The sequence below is a fragment of the Cheilinus undulatus genome, linkage group 23, assembly GCF_018320785.1.
Source record: "Cheilinus undulatus linkage group 23, ASM1832078v1, whole genome shotgun sequence".
Taxonomy (NCBI): domain Eukaryota; kingdom Metazoa; phylum Chordata; class Actinopteri; order Labriformes; family Labridae; genus Cheilinus; species Cheilinus undulatus.
The window spans coordinates 19,003,020-19,019,411 of record NC_054887.1 but is presented as its reverse complement, the minus strand read 5'-3'; the positions used below and the strand labels follow the sequence as shown (position 1 = coordinate 19,019,411).

Sequence of the window (16,392 nt, the reverse complement as noted above, 5' to 3'; positions counted from 1 at the left end):
TTTGCAGTCTGATGTAGCAGAGTTGGACAAACTTCCATCAGTAAGTTGATTCTCCCTGAATGCTTTACAAAGGTGGTAGTCCAGTTAAATTGCCTCATATCGTTACAGCCAGAGCTTAACTGAACTTAGCTGTCCAGGTCAATTTACCTGCTCAACTACAGCTCAGTCATAAATATGTTACATCCCATTCTCATCACCATGAGGTTGCAAGACAGTTTGCAGACACTTCAGGATGTTGCATATCCTCGTCAAGAAGTAGTGTCACAAATGACCAACTACCGCAGTACAACATGCAGGTACTACACTGAACTTTTTTTATGGATTAGAAAGGGGATATTGGTTAGTTACAGTTGTTGGTAGGCAGACTTTTTTACCCTCAACAGGCTAGTTTTTTCTTTATGCTAAGCTAAGCTAAGCTAACTACCTCCCTGCTGTAGCTTCAATAAAGAAGATATTACTTTATTCCTGGCATAACTGAGCATCAAACATGCCCATGCATTAAAAACCTTCTCCCCTTTTTCCACTTAAAATATCCCTATCTCTACCCAGTAGGTAAGTCTGTAATGAGATTTCAGCATGCAAGGCCTGAAATCGCTCTTTTATAACAGACATATCACAGTCATATTAAAATTTCTCTGACCTACACATTACAATCGACCACATAATAACCACTTATTTCTTCTGTTTCCTGCATAAATCTGGTGGTCTGAGTGTTCTGTGCGCTCGGCTTTGCTGTAAAGGTCTCGGCAGTGCCAGCTCTCGTTCTGCTCTTTCTTTCTCTTTTAACATCCAGAGCCACCGTTTCCCCTGTCGTCTTGTCAGCTTTTTCATCGCTGTTGTTCTGGTATTTTTTGATTCAACTCTAGAGGGGGAGAAACGAAAGGAAAAGTTAGCGCTGCAATGGCGTCTGGTAGGCGACAGAAGACTTCTTTTTCTTCAGTCCCCTTTTTTCTTGCTTTGCTTTTTTTTTCTGGTTGTTTTGATCTTGAGCTTAGGAACTCCTCATCCACTGCCAAATGTCTGACATCAAGGTTTCTGTAGCTTTAAAGGGAATTGCATTGTTTCTCACTGTGTGTGTGTTATTCCTTTGAGGTTGTGTGTGACTTTGAGCATTGAGGTGCAGGGATTTGTCAGCTAATGGGTGACAACAAGCAGACAAGCATAGACTCACATTCATGCACATTGTTTTTCTGTATCCCACATAGGCAGACACATAGAGAAGGACTTTTCCAGCTAAAAGGTGACAGTGCTGCCATGAGAATCACTGCAGAGAGTTTTCTAATTAAAACACCCACATAAATAAAAACTAAACATCCTGAGAACTAAGCATTAAGTGAAGAGTTTTTAGACAGATCTTCAGAACAGTTTCACTATAACCAATAGATATTTGGCTTTGTTTTGTTCCATTAATCCTTGCTTTATGTAACTTAACCACCTAATTATGTGCATTTCTGGCTTCAAATGCAACCATTTGTTTTCTTTTTGAATGCTGTTGTCTATCCACCAACCTCATTAAGGCAAAATAAGTAGAAAAGCATTAATTGGTTAGCATTTGCTTTACCACAAAATGAGCCTACACATTTCATAAATAGAGCTGCGATGCTCAACATGTAGCTTCTGAGCCACATGCTGCTCCTTTTCTCAACTTGTAGCTCTTTGAAGTCTGAAAAAAATAGAAAAGAAGGAAAACAGTGTTACTAGAAATGATTAATTGTAGGTCACATCAGTCCTACAAACAGTCAGTAGTTGGTGGTCTGCTCAAGTATAAATACAGATCTATTTATCTGATATTACCACCAATGTGTTTGCACCTGAGAGCAAGAGAGAAGTCTGCCGCAGCATCTCTCCAGTATGTGCACCTATTGGGGTGCAATGTCTCATGTTAAAACTGAAGCTTCTCATGACTTTGTTTCAACATTTTTCTGCAGCTAGCACTGCTGTCCAGCACTCATAGTTTAGTTGATGATTGTTGTGATACACACCATCATCAAAAGCCTCCACTCAAGTGAATCAACGGTGGCAATAATGGAATATCAAGGGAAATATTTCAAGATGCAGGTAATCTAAACTATTTATGAGGTCAGGCACTGATATTGGACAAGACGGCCTGGCACGCAATCTCAGTCCATCCCAAAGGTGCTCATTGAGGTTGAGGTCAGGACTCTATGCTGGCCAGTCAGGTTCTTCCACAACAAACTCATCAAACCACATCTTTGTAGTCCTTGCTTAGTGCACTCAATCATGTTGGAATAGAAAAGGACAAAAGGACAAATTCTAAGAAAGAACAGTTTTTCTACCATGAAAAGGAGGTGGACCATTTTTCTTTTTTATTGGCTCATTATCACAGCTAACTAAATAAGATAAAACACATCATAGACTTTTTGCCACAATTTTTCCAAAGCACACATCTGCGTCCAACTCTTGGGTCCCGACTCAGCAGTTGAAGACCAATGCTTTACACCATCATCCAATGCTTGGCATTGGACTTGGTAATGTGAGGCTTGCATGCAGCTGCTTGGCCATGGAAACCCCTTTCATGAAGCTCCTGCCTCAGTTTTTGTGCTACATTAAGGCCAGTGGAAGTTCAGGACTCTTCAGGGATGGAATCAGCAGATCTTTGGCAACTTGATCTGCTCTGGGATTTTCCGCTTCGTGGCTGATTTGCTGTTGTTCCTAAACACTTCCACTCTCTAATAATATGACTTACAGTCAACTGTGGAATTTCATGAACTGTCTTATTGCAACGGTAGCATCCATCACAGCACCATGCTAGAGACTGATCTCTTCAGAAAGACCTGTTTTTTATCACAAATGTCTGCAAATGCAGCATGCATGGCTAGATTTTGTAAAACTGAAGAAAGAATCTGCAAATCTGCACACAATCTTGTCATGTTTTTCTTTTCTTTCTCTGTTTTTAAAAGCTCTTTTTGTGCCATATTAAACATTTGATTGTAGCGAGTATTCAGGTAGTTGTTTGGCCTGATTCCTAGATTTAAAATGTTGATTTAAGGATTTTGTGAAATGTCAACGGAGGATTTGAATGGGGAGCAGCAAGATCTGATCCAGAGATGATAATGAGGCTAAAAGAACCAAGTGCTGCTGTTTTCCATGTTAAACAGACACGATTTCAACTCCAACTCTCCGCCACATGCTTCTTCTCTTACTGTAATCTAAAGAGCTTAACCTATAGCTTAATAGCTTGTTGTTTCATATGCATAAATGCTAGTGACAAGCACCATAAGGTATTTTACTCTTGGTGTTACAGAGCTTTTATGACTGGTTTTATGCACTTAAAGCTGTTTTTCTTTTTCCTTACAAATTTACTTTTAATTGCTGTAAAATTCTCCACAGTCGGGATGCCCTTTTTTGATTTCTATTCATTTTTTTGACTGAAATCTTTTCAGGGCCAACAAACGGCAACACCAAAGTAATATTTTGATACTTTTTTTTATTAGCTGTTATAGGCTTAGTCAACCAAAAGTAACATTTCCTGTATTTTCAAAAGAAATACTGAATTCCGACTGTTTTAGAAGAAATCCTTGATGTTAATGTTGGGTGAACTATGTGCAGTAAACATACATGAGGCCCTGGAGCATTTCTAATCAAATATTTATACAGGACTCCAAATGTAATATTAATATTACCTTAATGTGGCTCCCGGAATATCAGCTGCATGCTAATGAGGGAGGTTAAAAAGTCGAGTGTTAGGTTGTGTTTATGTGTCATTTTTACTGCTAGTTTCCAGCAGTTTTAACTCTTTTTTTGCATCTTTAACATTTAATGAACGCTGCCCTATGTTCATACGTTTTAGCTTTTTAATGTGCTATATATAACTTATAGGAGCGTGTTTGAGGTTAGGGTATTTTTGAAGCTTTGCAAAGTTTAGGAGGTTCAAAAGCGTGTTAGCATATGTTTGCTGTATGTTATGATACGTGCCGATGCATTCGCACATACACTAGTTGTGTGTGGTCCGACTCTGACACAAAGCAGGTTGTGTTTGAAACAGCTGACAGCACTGGCTCTCTTTATGAGTGTGTCCCTTGCTTTCATCACAGTTTTGGCCAAATTTTGCCTTTAGTTGAACTCATCCCAAGTGTCAATGAGTGTGTGTAGTTTTTTTTTGCCTGGATGTGGTTTCACTGCTCTTTTAAATGTGGTGTTTACAGCATGAACTCTCCTGTGATTCTGCTTCCTCCAGTGGTTTGTGCAGCAGTTGTTGAAAGTGATTTCGCAGGAATCACGAAGGAAGTATTTTACATATTAAACAGCTTCAAGTGGCACTTTGCCTGCGCTGAGCTGAGCCATCGAGTTCAACAAGCAACTAATGCTCCTTTAAGTGAAGCTTGTACAGAAAGTGATTCAGTATTTAATTAAATATGTGTATATACGCAACATAAACTTTTAAAAGTGTATGTATGTCTAATTTTGATTAATTTAGATAAACAAGGATGTTTCCAGCTGTCAGTAGCTTAAAGCTCCTGTCAGCACTTTTTAGATGTTAATTTAAGGGACTGAAATTAATACTGATGCCTCCTCATGACCTACAGAAGCAAATAAGACAATCGTCTAAAAGACTGATTATTCCCACACAGTGATTTTATTACTATTAGACACTATGGGGGTGGGGGTAGGTGTCAGACGAGGGGGCGAACAGCACATTACTGAAACAGCCTTTTTCATTGTGAGTTAGACGTTTACAATAAAGAGAGCTGAGGTTTTTTTTTGTCATACATCAGTAGTTACACGTGTACAAAACTAGTTAATCAAAGAGGTAGATAGCCTCACTTTGCCCACAGGGGGCACCAAAACCAACACAACTCAAAGTTCCTCTCAGGAGCTTAAAGTTTCTAGCCTCCTGTCAAGGCAAGGCGAGTTTATTTGTACTGCTCATCTCATACACAAAGGCAGCTTTATGTGCTTTATACAAATAAGAGAAACAGCCAAAAAGAGATAAACATAACATTTTTTTTTTAACAAATTAAATAATGAAATATTAAATAAAGTTATGATACTGAGTGCAGGCTGTAAGAATTAATCCAAAATAGGCAAATGAATGTTTTTCTTGACGTTTTAGAGTCAGTTAGAGAGAGTCTAAAAAGCATACTTTTTTCTTTAAGTTCATACATCATTAGAGAACCGTCACAATACCTGATTTTAACACTTTTATGTGAAATTAATAAAAACAAAATCAACAATAATATCTGTTTCCATGCCACAGCAAGTAAAAGAAGTCTGCGTCTCCCTATATTTGGTCATTTTCTTGTTATTTGATAAATGAAAAGTTGCAGGCAAACTCCTACACATGGTCTGTATTGCACAAATATGCTGGCAATGGTTCATTACTGCCAGTTTAAAGAAGAGTTTTGAAAGTGAACAAGGTTAAATTGATTCATTTCTCTTTTACACATCTGTCTGCTGGCAGGTGTCATCAGATGTTAGTTACTTTTTGATTTCTTTTGAATTATATTTTATTGAGATTTTTATACAGGATGAGCAAATAAAATATATATTTTTAAAAAAAAGTAAGAAAAAAACAAAACAAAAACCTGTTTGCACAGTAATGTGTATCTCAAGACCAAGGTTTTTAGAGAAAGTAAGCAGTTAACTATAACATCAGTTACTGTCCAGGATCTCTGTCATATAGACCAAAATGATCGAAAAATGTCTGCCAGATACTGAAAAATTTGTGTAGGCAGTCCATCATGACATACCTCATCTTCTCCATGTGTAGTACACAATTACTGCTCCATACTCTGTATCCCATGGTAGTTTATGACTGGATGGAGAGTATCCAAATAATACTATCTCTGGGTCAGTTATGATCACACAAACATACATTCCAGAAAACCAGTTGAATATCTCACACCAATAATTATACAATCTTGGACATGTGTTAAAAAGATGGGACAGAGAGCCCCAAGTAGAAATTACAGCACAGCATTCATCACATAAAGAAGAAATGGTAGGAAAAATGTTGTGCAATTAGATTTTGAATAATGAAACCTGTGCATCCATTTTAATTAATCAGCTGATGTCTAGCATTAATGGAGCATGATCAGATTCTGCTAAGGCTCTCCTCCCAAACATCCTCATCCATATTTATCCCCAGAGCTTCCTCCCAAGCACTTTTCTAGGAGAGTGTGGCAAATTTTCAAAATTTTCTAAATCACACAAATCCATTATCAACCTTTTGGTCAACAAAAGGCCAACAGATATGACGGAGGTGATCATTAAAATAATGGAGATTGTATCATTTTTAAACATGGTATGAAAAAGTATAACTTCTGACAACGCTTTGTCATTATATGAAACCAGTTAATTACAGAAGGGGTCGATTAAATTAACTTCTGTATCACAGATGGTTGCAATCTTGTTAAAATGAACTCATATGCAGATGACAAACTGTTATGGAGGGGATGGAAAACACCTAAAAACATTTGTGATTGTTTGGGGGAGTCAGGGGAAAGTTAAGCAGAGGAGATGGAAGTGACAAAAGAGGGAGTGGAGGGAATCAGGGAGAGGAAATGAGAGAAGAAGTGCGCCATGGTCTGATGAGAATATTTCATCCAAAGGAAAGAGTAATGTTGCATTTGAAGAGAGAGTGAGTATGGAAAAATGGGAGGGGAGCGATGAGGCGAAGTACATTTGTCCTCCTGAGTTGGAGATAAATGATAACTTTTCAGTCGTATCATCATTTATAAAGCACTGTGCAAAAAAAGAGCAGGTTTGAGCTGAACTAATGTTAGCAAAGAATGGAGGAAGGGGAGTGTAAGTGTTGAGTCTAAAGGAAGCTTGGCAATCTTAAAGCCTATTCTTAATGCACATACGTTCAGTAAATGTAGCATGAAGGAGGGAAACCTCAGAGAGCTTACCAGATGCTTCCTGGATATCATCCAATAGGAACATTCCTGCATGTTTATGACCTGTTACACACTCACACAGGGCTTGGAGCACAAAATTAATCCCAAATATTCAAACAACTTTCCCACATTCAGGGTGCAAACAAAGGAAATTTGAAAAAATGATGCATCTAACTCAACGCTTACTTCATCTGCTTTCCTGTTTCACATTTGATCCCCATTTTAACGGAAAATGATGCAATATGTAAGGATTTTTTTTGTATTCACAGTACAATACAGCTGAAAAACCAAACATGTGCACATGCATCTTAACCCTCTGATTATTATTCTGTAAGCTTTGAGCAGCCAGGTGCTACAGAGCGGTTTTGGCTCCCTCTTTGCATTTCAAGTTTTCTTCCAGCTTCCCATATTTCTCTGGACGCTCTGGAATTGGGCCCCCTGGACCTTTTAGCGAACACATTTAGGATTTTATTCTACCATTCTCTGCCAATATCATTTCTCAACTTTCTGGAGGTGATACTGATGTTAAAAACACTTTAAGGACATTTTTTAAAGGTTAGTCTAGCAGCTAGTTGCCTCAGGTCATCAGGAGAAGAGAGATGGAGAATGTCATTAAACAGTGAAACACTAGATAAGTATATGTAAACAATAAACTTTATACCTGTGTGAATTTCAACAGAGAATAGCACTCAAAGGAGTGAAGCAGTGGAAATAAAATAAGTGAAACAGCATGCGCTGAGATTGTGGGAATTCAAATAAAGGCTGGACTCAAACTAGGATTAGTCAGTCAAATTGAATATGGCTCCTCAGGATGAATAAATATAAAGAAAATACCTACATGAGTCCTATGTTTACATGAGATCTTGCCATTTTATATCAACAGCATTTTTCATCATACATTCACTGGCCACTTTATTAGGTACACCTGTTCAGTTGCTTGTTAACACAAATGGCTAATCAGCCAATCACATGGCAGCAACTCAATGCATTTAGGCGTGTAGACATGGTCAAGATGACCCGCTGAAGTTCAACTGGGCATCAGAATGGGGAAGAAAGGGGCTTCAAATGAAAAGTGACTTTGGATGTGGCATGGTTGTTGGTGCCAGACTTGTTGGTCTGAATATTTCAGAAACTGCTGATCAACTAGGATTCTCATGCACAACCATCTCTAGGGTTTACAGAGAATGGACAGAAAAATGGAAAATCTCCAGTGTGTGGACAAAACTGCCTTGTTGATGTCAGAGGAGAATGAGCAGACTTGTTTGAGATGAAAGGCACCAGTAACTCAACCAAGGTATGCAGAATACCACCTCTGAAAGCACAACACATCAAATCTTGAAGCAGGTTGGCTACAGCAGCAGAAGACCACACCAGGTGCCACTCCTGTCATCTAGGAACAGGAAGCAGAGGCTACAGTTCACACTGGCTCACCAAAACTGGACAATAGAAGATTGGAAAAACATTGCCTGATCTGATGAGTCTCAATTTCATTCAGATGGTGGGGTCAGAATTTGGCACCCACAACATGAAAGCATTAATCCATCCTGCCTTGTATCAACGGTTCAGGCTAATGCTGGTGTAATGCAGTGGGGGATATTTTCTTGGCACACTTTGGGCCCCCTACTACTAATCAAGCATTGTTTAAACACCACAGCCTACCTGACTATTGTTCTTTTGTTTAAATGTTTCATTAACCTTGCAAAGCAGATGGTACGCCTGTTTCCGTGTTTCTCACTGGCAAATCCATCTTGCAAAGCTCTCATCTTAACCGTTTGGGCCTGGTTAGAAAGTGACAGGACCAATTAGCAACGAGGGGCAGTACTATCAGGCATGGCAGAGTCGTGGTGTAAACAAGCAACAGGAAGAGGCCGATGCAGTTATGGAGGAAGAGATTAGCGTGGATGCTGCTAAAGCGCCAGTTTTATCAGAATTTGACAACAATGCTTCGTTTAAAGAAGAACAAAGAACAGCAGTGAGTTGCTTCCTTTTCAAAAATGACAAAAGTTAAGTACTTACATGTCTATTGTCACCATGTTTCACGTTATTCCTCCATAGCTGCGCACGTGCAGCTCGATAGCAGTTCTGTCACGTGTTTTGTTGCTTTGATTGGCCTGTAGAGATATGACAGACAGAACGTTTATCCAGTCACACTCCTGAGTTGTTTTCAAAGCCTCTGCTTTTTCTCAAACATTTCCTATTGAAGCTTTCCCAGATGGATGTGTGAAACAAATCCATCTGGCGTGTCAGGTTAATGTTTCATACTGTCACACCCCTACTTGCCTAGTGGCAAACAACCCCAAGAATCCTTGGAGGGATTTCTGTCAAACTTTGGACTTATGCAGAAGATGTAATTTTGATACCAGTGATCAGTTAGCGTGATACTGCTTTTGCATTGCTTTGAAAGTAAAGATGCATTAATAGGAACTACATTGCCTTTTTTCTGACAAAATGCAGCCTAACTCTTGACTAGTGGCTGGATATTTTTATGGGGCAGGCCTCGCTTTAAATCCACTAACCCACTTGGTGGCCTGTTTGGTTTACTATCAAGTCATGAAGACTTACAGGTAATTGAGCTCTTGCAATAATCAATAAATGATTAAACTGATGCCTCTACTTTTCCCCTGTATCATTCTGCATGTAATGACTCAGCAAAACAGTGAAGAAATACACTTGACTCTTGGTCTTTGTAGCATGTAAAACAATACTCTGACTTTTAAAGGGCAACCCTTTTTCAGATGCATAGATTTAAACTCAGCTTTTGAGTATACAGACCAGGGTCAAATGTCAGGATTCAAAGGAACCTGTTTATACATCAGGAAACAAATCGTGCAGCTCTGCGGCTCGTAAAAAGGCTTTCCCATGAGTGCACATGCTCTGGAGTTTGCCGTTATTTCCCATCACTGGAGGTCATCTCTTTTACTGGCAATTGCAGTAACAGAAGCCATGAAAATGGAATTGTGTGCAAGCCTGTAAAAGTCTAAGCAAACAGGAATGCCTGCACATATGTACAATGTAAATGTATTTTAAAAAATGCAAACATACAGAAGACTCACAGACTCACAAGGTGAAAGGAATTACTTTAATTAAGTTAGCCTAATTTCTAACATGTTAGTCAGGAGTTTAGTTTTGTCTATGTTGGATGTGTATATGCACATTCATCCCTTTTGTTTGGCTTATCTTTCATCTGTGTCATGATTCAGTAGACGCTGTTAAACCTTCCTGGCATTAGCTTGGGTTAGCTGACATCTGTGCGTGTGTTAGAGGTATGAAAGGTCCGGCTGAAGTGAGGCCACTGTGATAGCTGATAGGTCTGTGACAGAGACTCGATGGCCTCCAGACGGCTTAAACTTGGATTAAAACATTTCCCCAACTTCCTGCTCTCATGAGGAATCTCTCTCTATGTCCTTCTTTTCCTCTCTCTTTCTCCCTCCTTCATTCCCAACGTGATGATTTAGACTCAGCTTCCCGACACTCAGTAATCCCTCCGTGAAAAGACCCCCATACCTCCCACCACGGAGAAAATCTCAAATGTCATGTAGTCATTAATTCATTGCTTTTTATTGAATTCCTGTACCGATCTTTACATTATGTCAGCCCTGAAGGATTTCATTACACAGTGTGTTGCAAAGCATTATTAATCAGATTTCACTGTCATCTTAATGGAAATAACAGACGGCGTGTCCTGAATATGTTCAGTTGTGCTTTGTGCCTTCATGTGGGGTCAGTGAAGGGAATGAATGTAGTTAAAACAGGAACATAATGCTTGTCATAGCCAATTAAATGGCAGATCTATCAAAACTGGGGATATGTGGCTTTTAACTCAAGATATAGTTGCACCCTCTCCAAGTCTGACTACAGTTTGGCTTAGAAGAAGAAGAAGAAGAAGAAAGGGAAACAGAATGATTTACCAACACTGACACCAGCAGTTTAGATGATAGCCCCCATAATAAGATGGACAGTGCACCTCAACCCCCTCCAACTGAACAAAAGTGATGCAGAAACACACCAGTGATGGGCTTGGGCACCGACATACTGGAGCAGTTTTGATGCCATGCCAGAAGAAGCCTAAATGACATCACCCACCTTTGAAAATTCGCTATATATTCAGTTATCATAGCAGATGAGCTGCTTTTAAAGGTGTATTGATGATGAGATAACGTATCACAGCCATCATCCTATAGTGCAGGACCACTGTAGCAGGGCTCACAGGTACTCATAATCAGGTGTCAAGGTAGGAGTTTGGCACTGGCAGAGAAGATTTGTCAAATTTTTCATGAGCGCAACCCATATACTCGGCTCTGCTGCTCATCCCACAAATGCATGTTCCTTACAAATGTAGCACCATTTAAAAGTGAAATAAACAGGTTTTCTAACGATATAAGATTTATTACCAAGAAGCATTGTTATAACAAAGAAATGATCTACCAAAGTTTATATGAATCAAATATGTGAGAAAATACAGCTGAAAAATACATTAAAGAAACTAGAGGTTTGTTTTTTTCTTGGACATCCAGATTTCTGTCATTAACTCGGGAATAACAAGCTGTCAACACAAAGCTAGTGGAAGAAAGATTTCTGAATGTTTGCATCATTTAGCATACATCATGCACTCCTGGAGCGTCTTGAGTTGCATACTAAACATCATATCGACTCTTTTTGTGTCATGTCTCTCTGTGTGCAGGCAAATGAAGGACCAGTCGAAGAAGGTGGCCAACATGAAGCACAAAGAGCAGCTGGAGAAGAACAGAAACGCCCAGCTTATGGAAGAGGCCAAGAAGAGGGAGGACAATATGAACGAGAGCTCCCAGCAGTTTAAGGTGAGGAAGAGGAAGGTGCTACTAAAACATAAGTTAGGGCTATAAGGAAAGGAGAAGTCTCCCTCCTCCATTGTGTCCTACCTTGAATTTAGTCTGCTATCACAACAATGCTTCATTGCAACGTGACAATTGTGACAGGGAGCGGCCTCAGGCAATGTCAAACACACTCTCTCTCTCTTTCACACACACACACACACACACACACACAAAAGGAAAATCTTATTCAGGGAGTGTGTGAAAGTGTTAAAATAAAAAGGATGATTGGCAGGGAGCACAGATGGAAGATGGAGAAAAATTGTAGGAGAAGTGAAGGAGAGAAGAGAGATAATTAGAGGAGACGTAAAGGAACCAAACGTGAACTATGAAGTGAATGCTGTGGGTTTTAAAATGCTTCCTGTGGCGTGGGAGCATCTCCTAATTGTCCACTAGGGTGTCATGTAACCACATGACGAACGACAGTGTGTGGTTTTCTCTGTATTCCTTCATTTTAGCAGCTATCTTTCACTTCTACCTTTAATTTCACCCTTTTTGACCCTAATTTCCTGACTTTCCTCCTTTTATTTTCTTTGTCTCTCTTCTCTTCCAGTAATCGTTAACCTCAGTGGCCTCTCTGATTAGAGGCAGATGAAAACTTTCTTTGTGCACATTTAAGTGTATTCTCCCTCTCGCTTTGATTGATCTCTGGTTTACGGAGCTTAGACCTTGTCATTTCTGTGAAAGCATGCGGTTGGGAGATGAGCTGATGAGCTGTGTGAGTCACTGGGACTTAAGAGACCGCAGCGGTTACAACCATAACTAGATTGTGTGTCGAATGTAAGCCATTCTGTGAAGTTTAACCAGCCTTGAGGCCTGCAGATGGAATGCCAGTAACCGTAAATTCGATTCAATACAATAAGCAATCTTAAGCCAATTAGAGCCAGTCTTAGTCTGCATAGTCAGACACACAGTAATGTTGGATCTAGAGTGGGTGCAGATTCACAGCACGTGGTTGAAATGTCCGGGAGGTTTGGTCACGGCCACTGTAATGTGTCACTCTGTCTTTCTCATCTTTTCTACATCAGTTTTTCATTCAGCTTAATTCACCCAAGAACTGATTCTGCTCTGGAAAGGGAAATATAGCTCTTTTGTGGGCTCATGGTATTGTTTAAGCAGCTCCATGTGTGATCGAGAATTCTTAAGAATTCTCAGAGACAGATGGAGATTTTCTTATTTGTGAGTCTTTTGCAGCTTAATCCAATAAGCGGAATAAAGAGCATCCAAGGTTTCCTCCTGTGGACATGATATAAGCAGGATCTGACAGGGAAATATGCTGTAATGAGGAGCTGATGTGATCAAGTAAAACACGGTGTAATGTGACAGATATGAAGGATGTTTATTCAAAGACAATTCTGAACTATCTGAGGGTATGCAGTTAAAACTTTGGCCAGCATAAATTTTAATTGAAGCATCCCTAAAATAATAGCTGCAAGACCCAAAGGGAGACTTTGATGAATTAGGCGAAGAAAACTAATAAAAAACAGATCAATTCTAATCAGAAGTATCTGCAAATGTAGTAGAAAACAATTAGTTTAGTCATCAAATGTAACCAGACATGAATTGCTGGAGTAGAGCCTGGAGGGTTAGTCGGACAAATTAGAAATCTGATCGGCAAACCCATTGGCCACCCCAGAATCCTTAACCATGATTGACTATTTGAGACCTTGGCAGAGGTCGAACTTGTGTCAAAACCAAATATTTGGCCTGTTTTATCACAGGCTGCTTCTAGCAATCCTTGTTTTTTGAGTAGAGATGCATGATTCTGGATTTTTACCAATATTTTCAATTTGATTTTAGCTGATACTGATACAAATATATAAAGTTTTTGTTGTCTGTCAAGAACATCAAGTTTCCTGTTGCAGAACTGATCTTTTTCTCTTATTGGGAAAGATTGACCATAAAACAAGAGTAACAGCATTAACTTTTACAATTAAATATATTTTTTCCACATTAAGAAATGAAAAACTCAAAGCAATGGCTTTGGATTACTTGTACACTATACGTACAGTCAGTGTTTATTTGACAGTGAGCTTTTTAGCACTGTAAAAATAAAAATGTGCCACATTTAAATGGCCCTTAAACTTTTAATTTAAAACAATTTGGCAACACAGATGGCCTAGTTATAGGCACGCCTCATGTATGCTGAAGTCCAGTCGGTGGGTACATTCTTGGATGTCTCTTCCCCGCTCTCTCATCCCTGTTTCCAACTCTATCCACTGTTGTCCTCAATGAATAAAGGCATAAAATGCCCAGAGATATATACAGTATGCATTGTAATATATTTAACAGCAGAGTGTTTCACTTAGGCAATCTTGACAGAGTGCTTGAAATGACACAAAAATGCTTTCTTTCTTCAAGTGTAAAAAAATAAAACTAAGTGGGGCGATTTGCGCTCCTCTGTTGCAGACCTCTACAATGGGGTGACCTCAACCGTGGGCCAGGAAGTGACCCACTAACCCTTGTTGGATTTTCCTTAGTTTGTGGTGTGTTTTGTTTAATTTTATCCCCGTTAACCTAACCTGTAGGGTTCAGGTACCTAACCCTAACCTTCTTTGGATTTTCCTTAGTTTGTGGTGTGTTAAATTGAAATTTATCCCCCTCAGTAAATTTTCAATTTTTATTCATAAAATTCTGCTGTTGTGAAACTAGCCTCTTACTGTAACTTCTGACTTCAGCAGAAAATATACATTATTCAATACGTCATTCTCTCTGGCTTGTGTAATGTTTAATGTACGTCTTTTTCCACCCCACGGTCGAGGTGGGCCCGTTGTAGAGGCCTGCTACAGATGAGCCCAAAACACCCCATCATAGAGGTCTACAGCCAGATCCTCTTGGGAAAATTGTGTCACACCCTTTATTTTATTTGGCTATCTATTGTGTAAGATCATATATTTGCATAATATGTGATCTAATTTTTGGGTTAAGTTCACATCCTAGATGGATTAACACTCTTTTTATCCATCTTTGTTTAATACAACTCTGAGAAATAAAATCAATAAAATAAAACTGAGAAGTTTCCTGCAGCTGTAGCTCCTGACAGGAGGAATAAAAAAAATTCCAACTTAAATACCTTCAATCAGCAACCATTTCATTCAGCTGTTGCTTCATTTACCTGACTGCCTCTCCCTTTCTGCCTTAAACAGGGTTTGTGGGTGCAATGAGTTTGTGTAATCACACACTCACACAGAGGCCTATCAAGATACAGTGTGTAATATTTAGCCTAGTAGCATTAAACAAACTTCTATAGCACCACAGAAGGAACCAAATACACTTTTTTTTTTTTAACTCCACTGGTTGGCAAAGTTATGTCCAGAGAAATGAGCGTCACATTCTAGAACTGACTGTTAGATTTGATATTCCCAATTTTGCTCCTGTAAGACAAAGGATATTACTGAAATATCTATAAAATAAACGTAGCATGCTAACCAGCCTGGGCTTGCATGGCAGACTGAGAAGCATGCATATATGCCGTTCCTACAGCATTAGGTGGAGAGGAAAAAGTGCGTTTATCCACATTGTCAGCAAATACAAAAAAAATAGAGCTTTGAGAGCTGGGGGCAGCATGAAATTTTCTGAAGGTGACCGACTCATATGCAGGCAAAACCCTGGTTGAAGTGACATGGCTTATGGAGACTGAAAGGGCAAATAGATGCTATTCATTTCTGCATGTACTTCACACTTCAGGCCACCTCTTCACCAGTCAGTGCTCTAGTTAGGCCACCCCAGGCGAGAAAGCCTGGGTCTGCCTCTGTTAAATTGCTTGCTATGTTACAGACTTTACAAATCCAGATGGCTTGCAGCTCTAGAGATGGATGTCCACCACTTATTTCCAAACAGTGTCATATTTCAACTATGAGGAGACAAATTGTGTGCAGAGCCTCATTTTCCTGGTATCATGACATCTGGTTACTTTGTGGTTTTGAGTAGATTTGTCTGCATAGCTTTTGGATCAGTTTGCAGAAAACTTTAACATTCATCTCACTCTGACCTATTATAACACTTGGGTTCCCTTAATTTCCACATTAAGACATCATAAAGTCCATTTTTTTTCATGTGGTGTATTTTGGTGTGTTACCAGATGCCTGTTAGTGCACTAACATTCTCAACATCCTTCGAAATACTTTGTTTTCTGTGCTAATCTGCAGATTTTAGCATGCCAACACACTATTCTTAGAGGAGAGAAACTTATTGTAAGCGTGAATATAATCGCTCATGTTCCCAGCATTGCATCAGTTGTTTTTTTTTTTATAATAGTGCTCTCTCTCTGTAGGACTCCCTCCGTCAGAAGGAGGAGCGCATCGAGGAGCTGGAGGAGGCGCTGAGGGAAAGCGTTCAGATCACGGCTGAGAGGGAGGTGGTGCTCGCCCAGGAGGAGCAGGCACGTGTACAGTCTGAGAAACAGGTACCGTCATTCTCATACGAACAAAAGAGCGTCCTGCATGTCTGAGGAGTAACCCAAACCCCCAACCAGTGAATGTTTGACCCAACCCTCCCCCCTAATATCAACCCCTATCAGTTATTTACACAAACATCCTCACCACAGGGGATTTCCTTCATTTTTCTGTTTTGGACGCACAAGAAAACACACAGGGATCTTTATAAGCCAACATAGAAATTCTTTCTGACGTGGCTAAACATCCCCATGCTAATAGTGGCTAATGGCAGTGGCAGCACACTCT

The 16,392-nt window shown here is 39.5% G+C and overlaps 1 protein-coding gene across 4 annotated transcripts in view; it reads left to right on the top strand.

Moving 5' to 3' along the window:
• LOC121505523 (ELKS/Rab6-interacting/CAST family member 1-like) overlaps nucleotides 1-16,392 on the top strand; it is a 188,470-nt gene that overhangs the window by 83,684 nt on the left and 88,394 nt on the right. For all 4 annotated transcript variants that reach the window (XM_041780924.1, XM_041780922.1, XM_041780921.1 and 1 more), the window contains 2 exons: nucleotides 11,542-11,677; nucleotides 15,984-16,115. In XM_041780924.1, coding sequence (XP_041636858.1) covers nucleotides 11,542-11,677; nucleotides 15,984-16,115 — 268 coding nt within the window. The remainder of the gene's footprint in view (nucleotides 1-11,541; nucleotides 11,678-15,983; nucleotides 16,116-16,392) is intronic.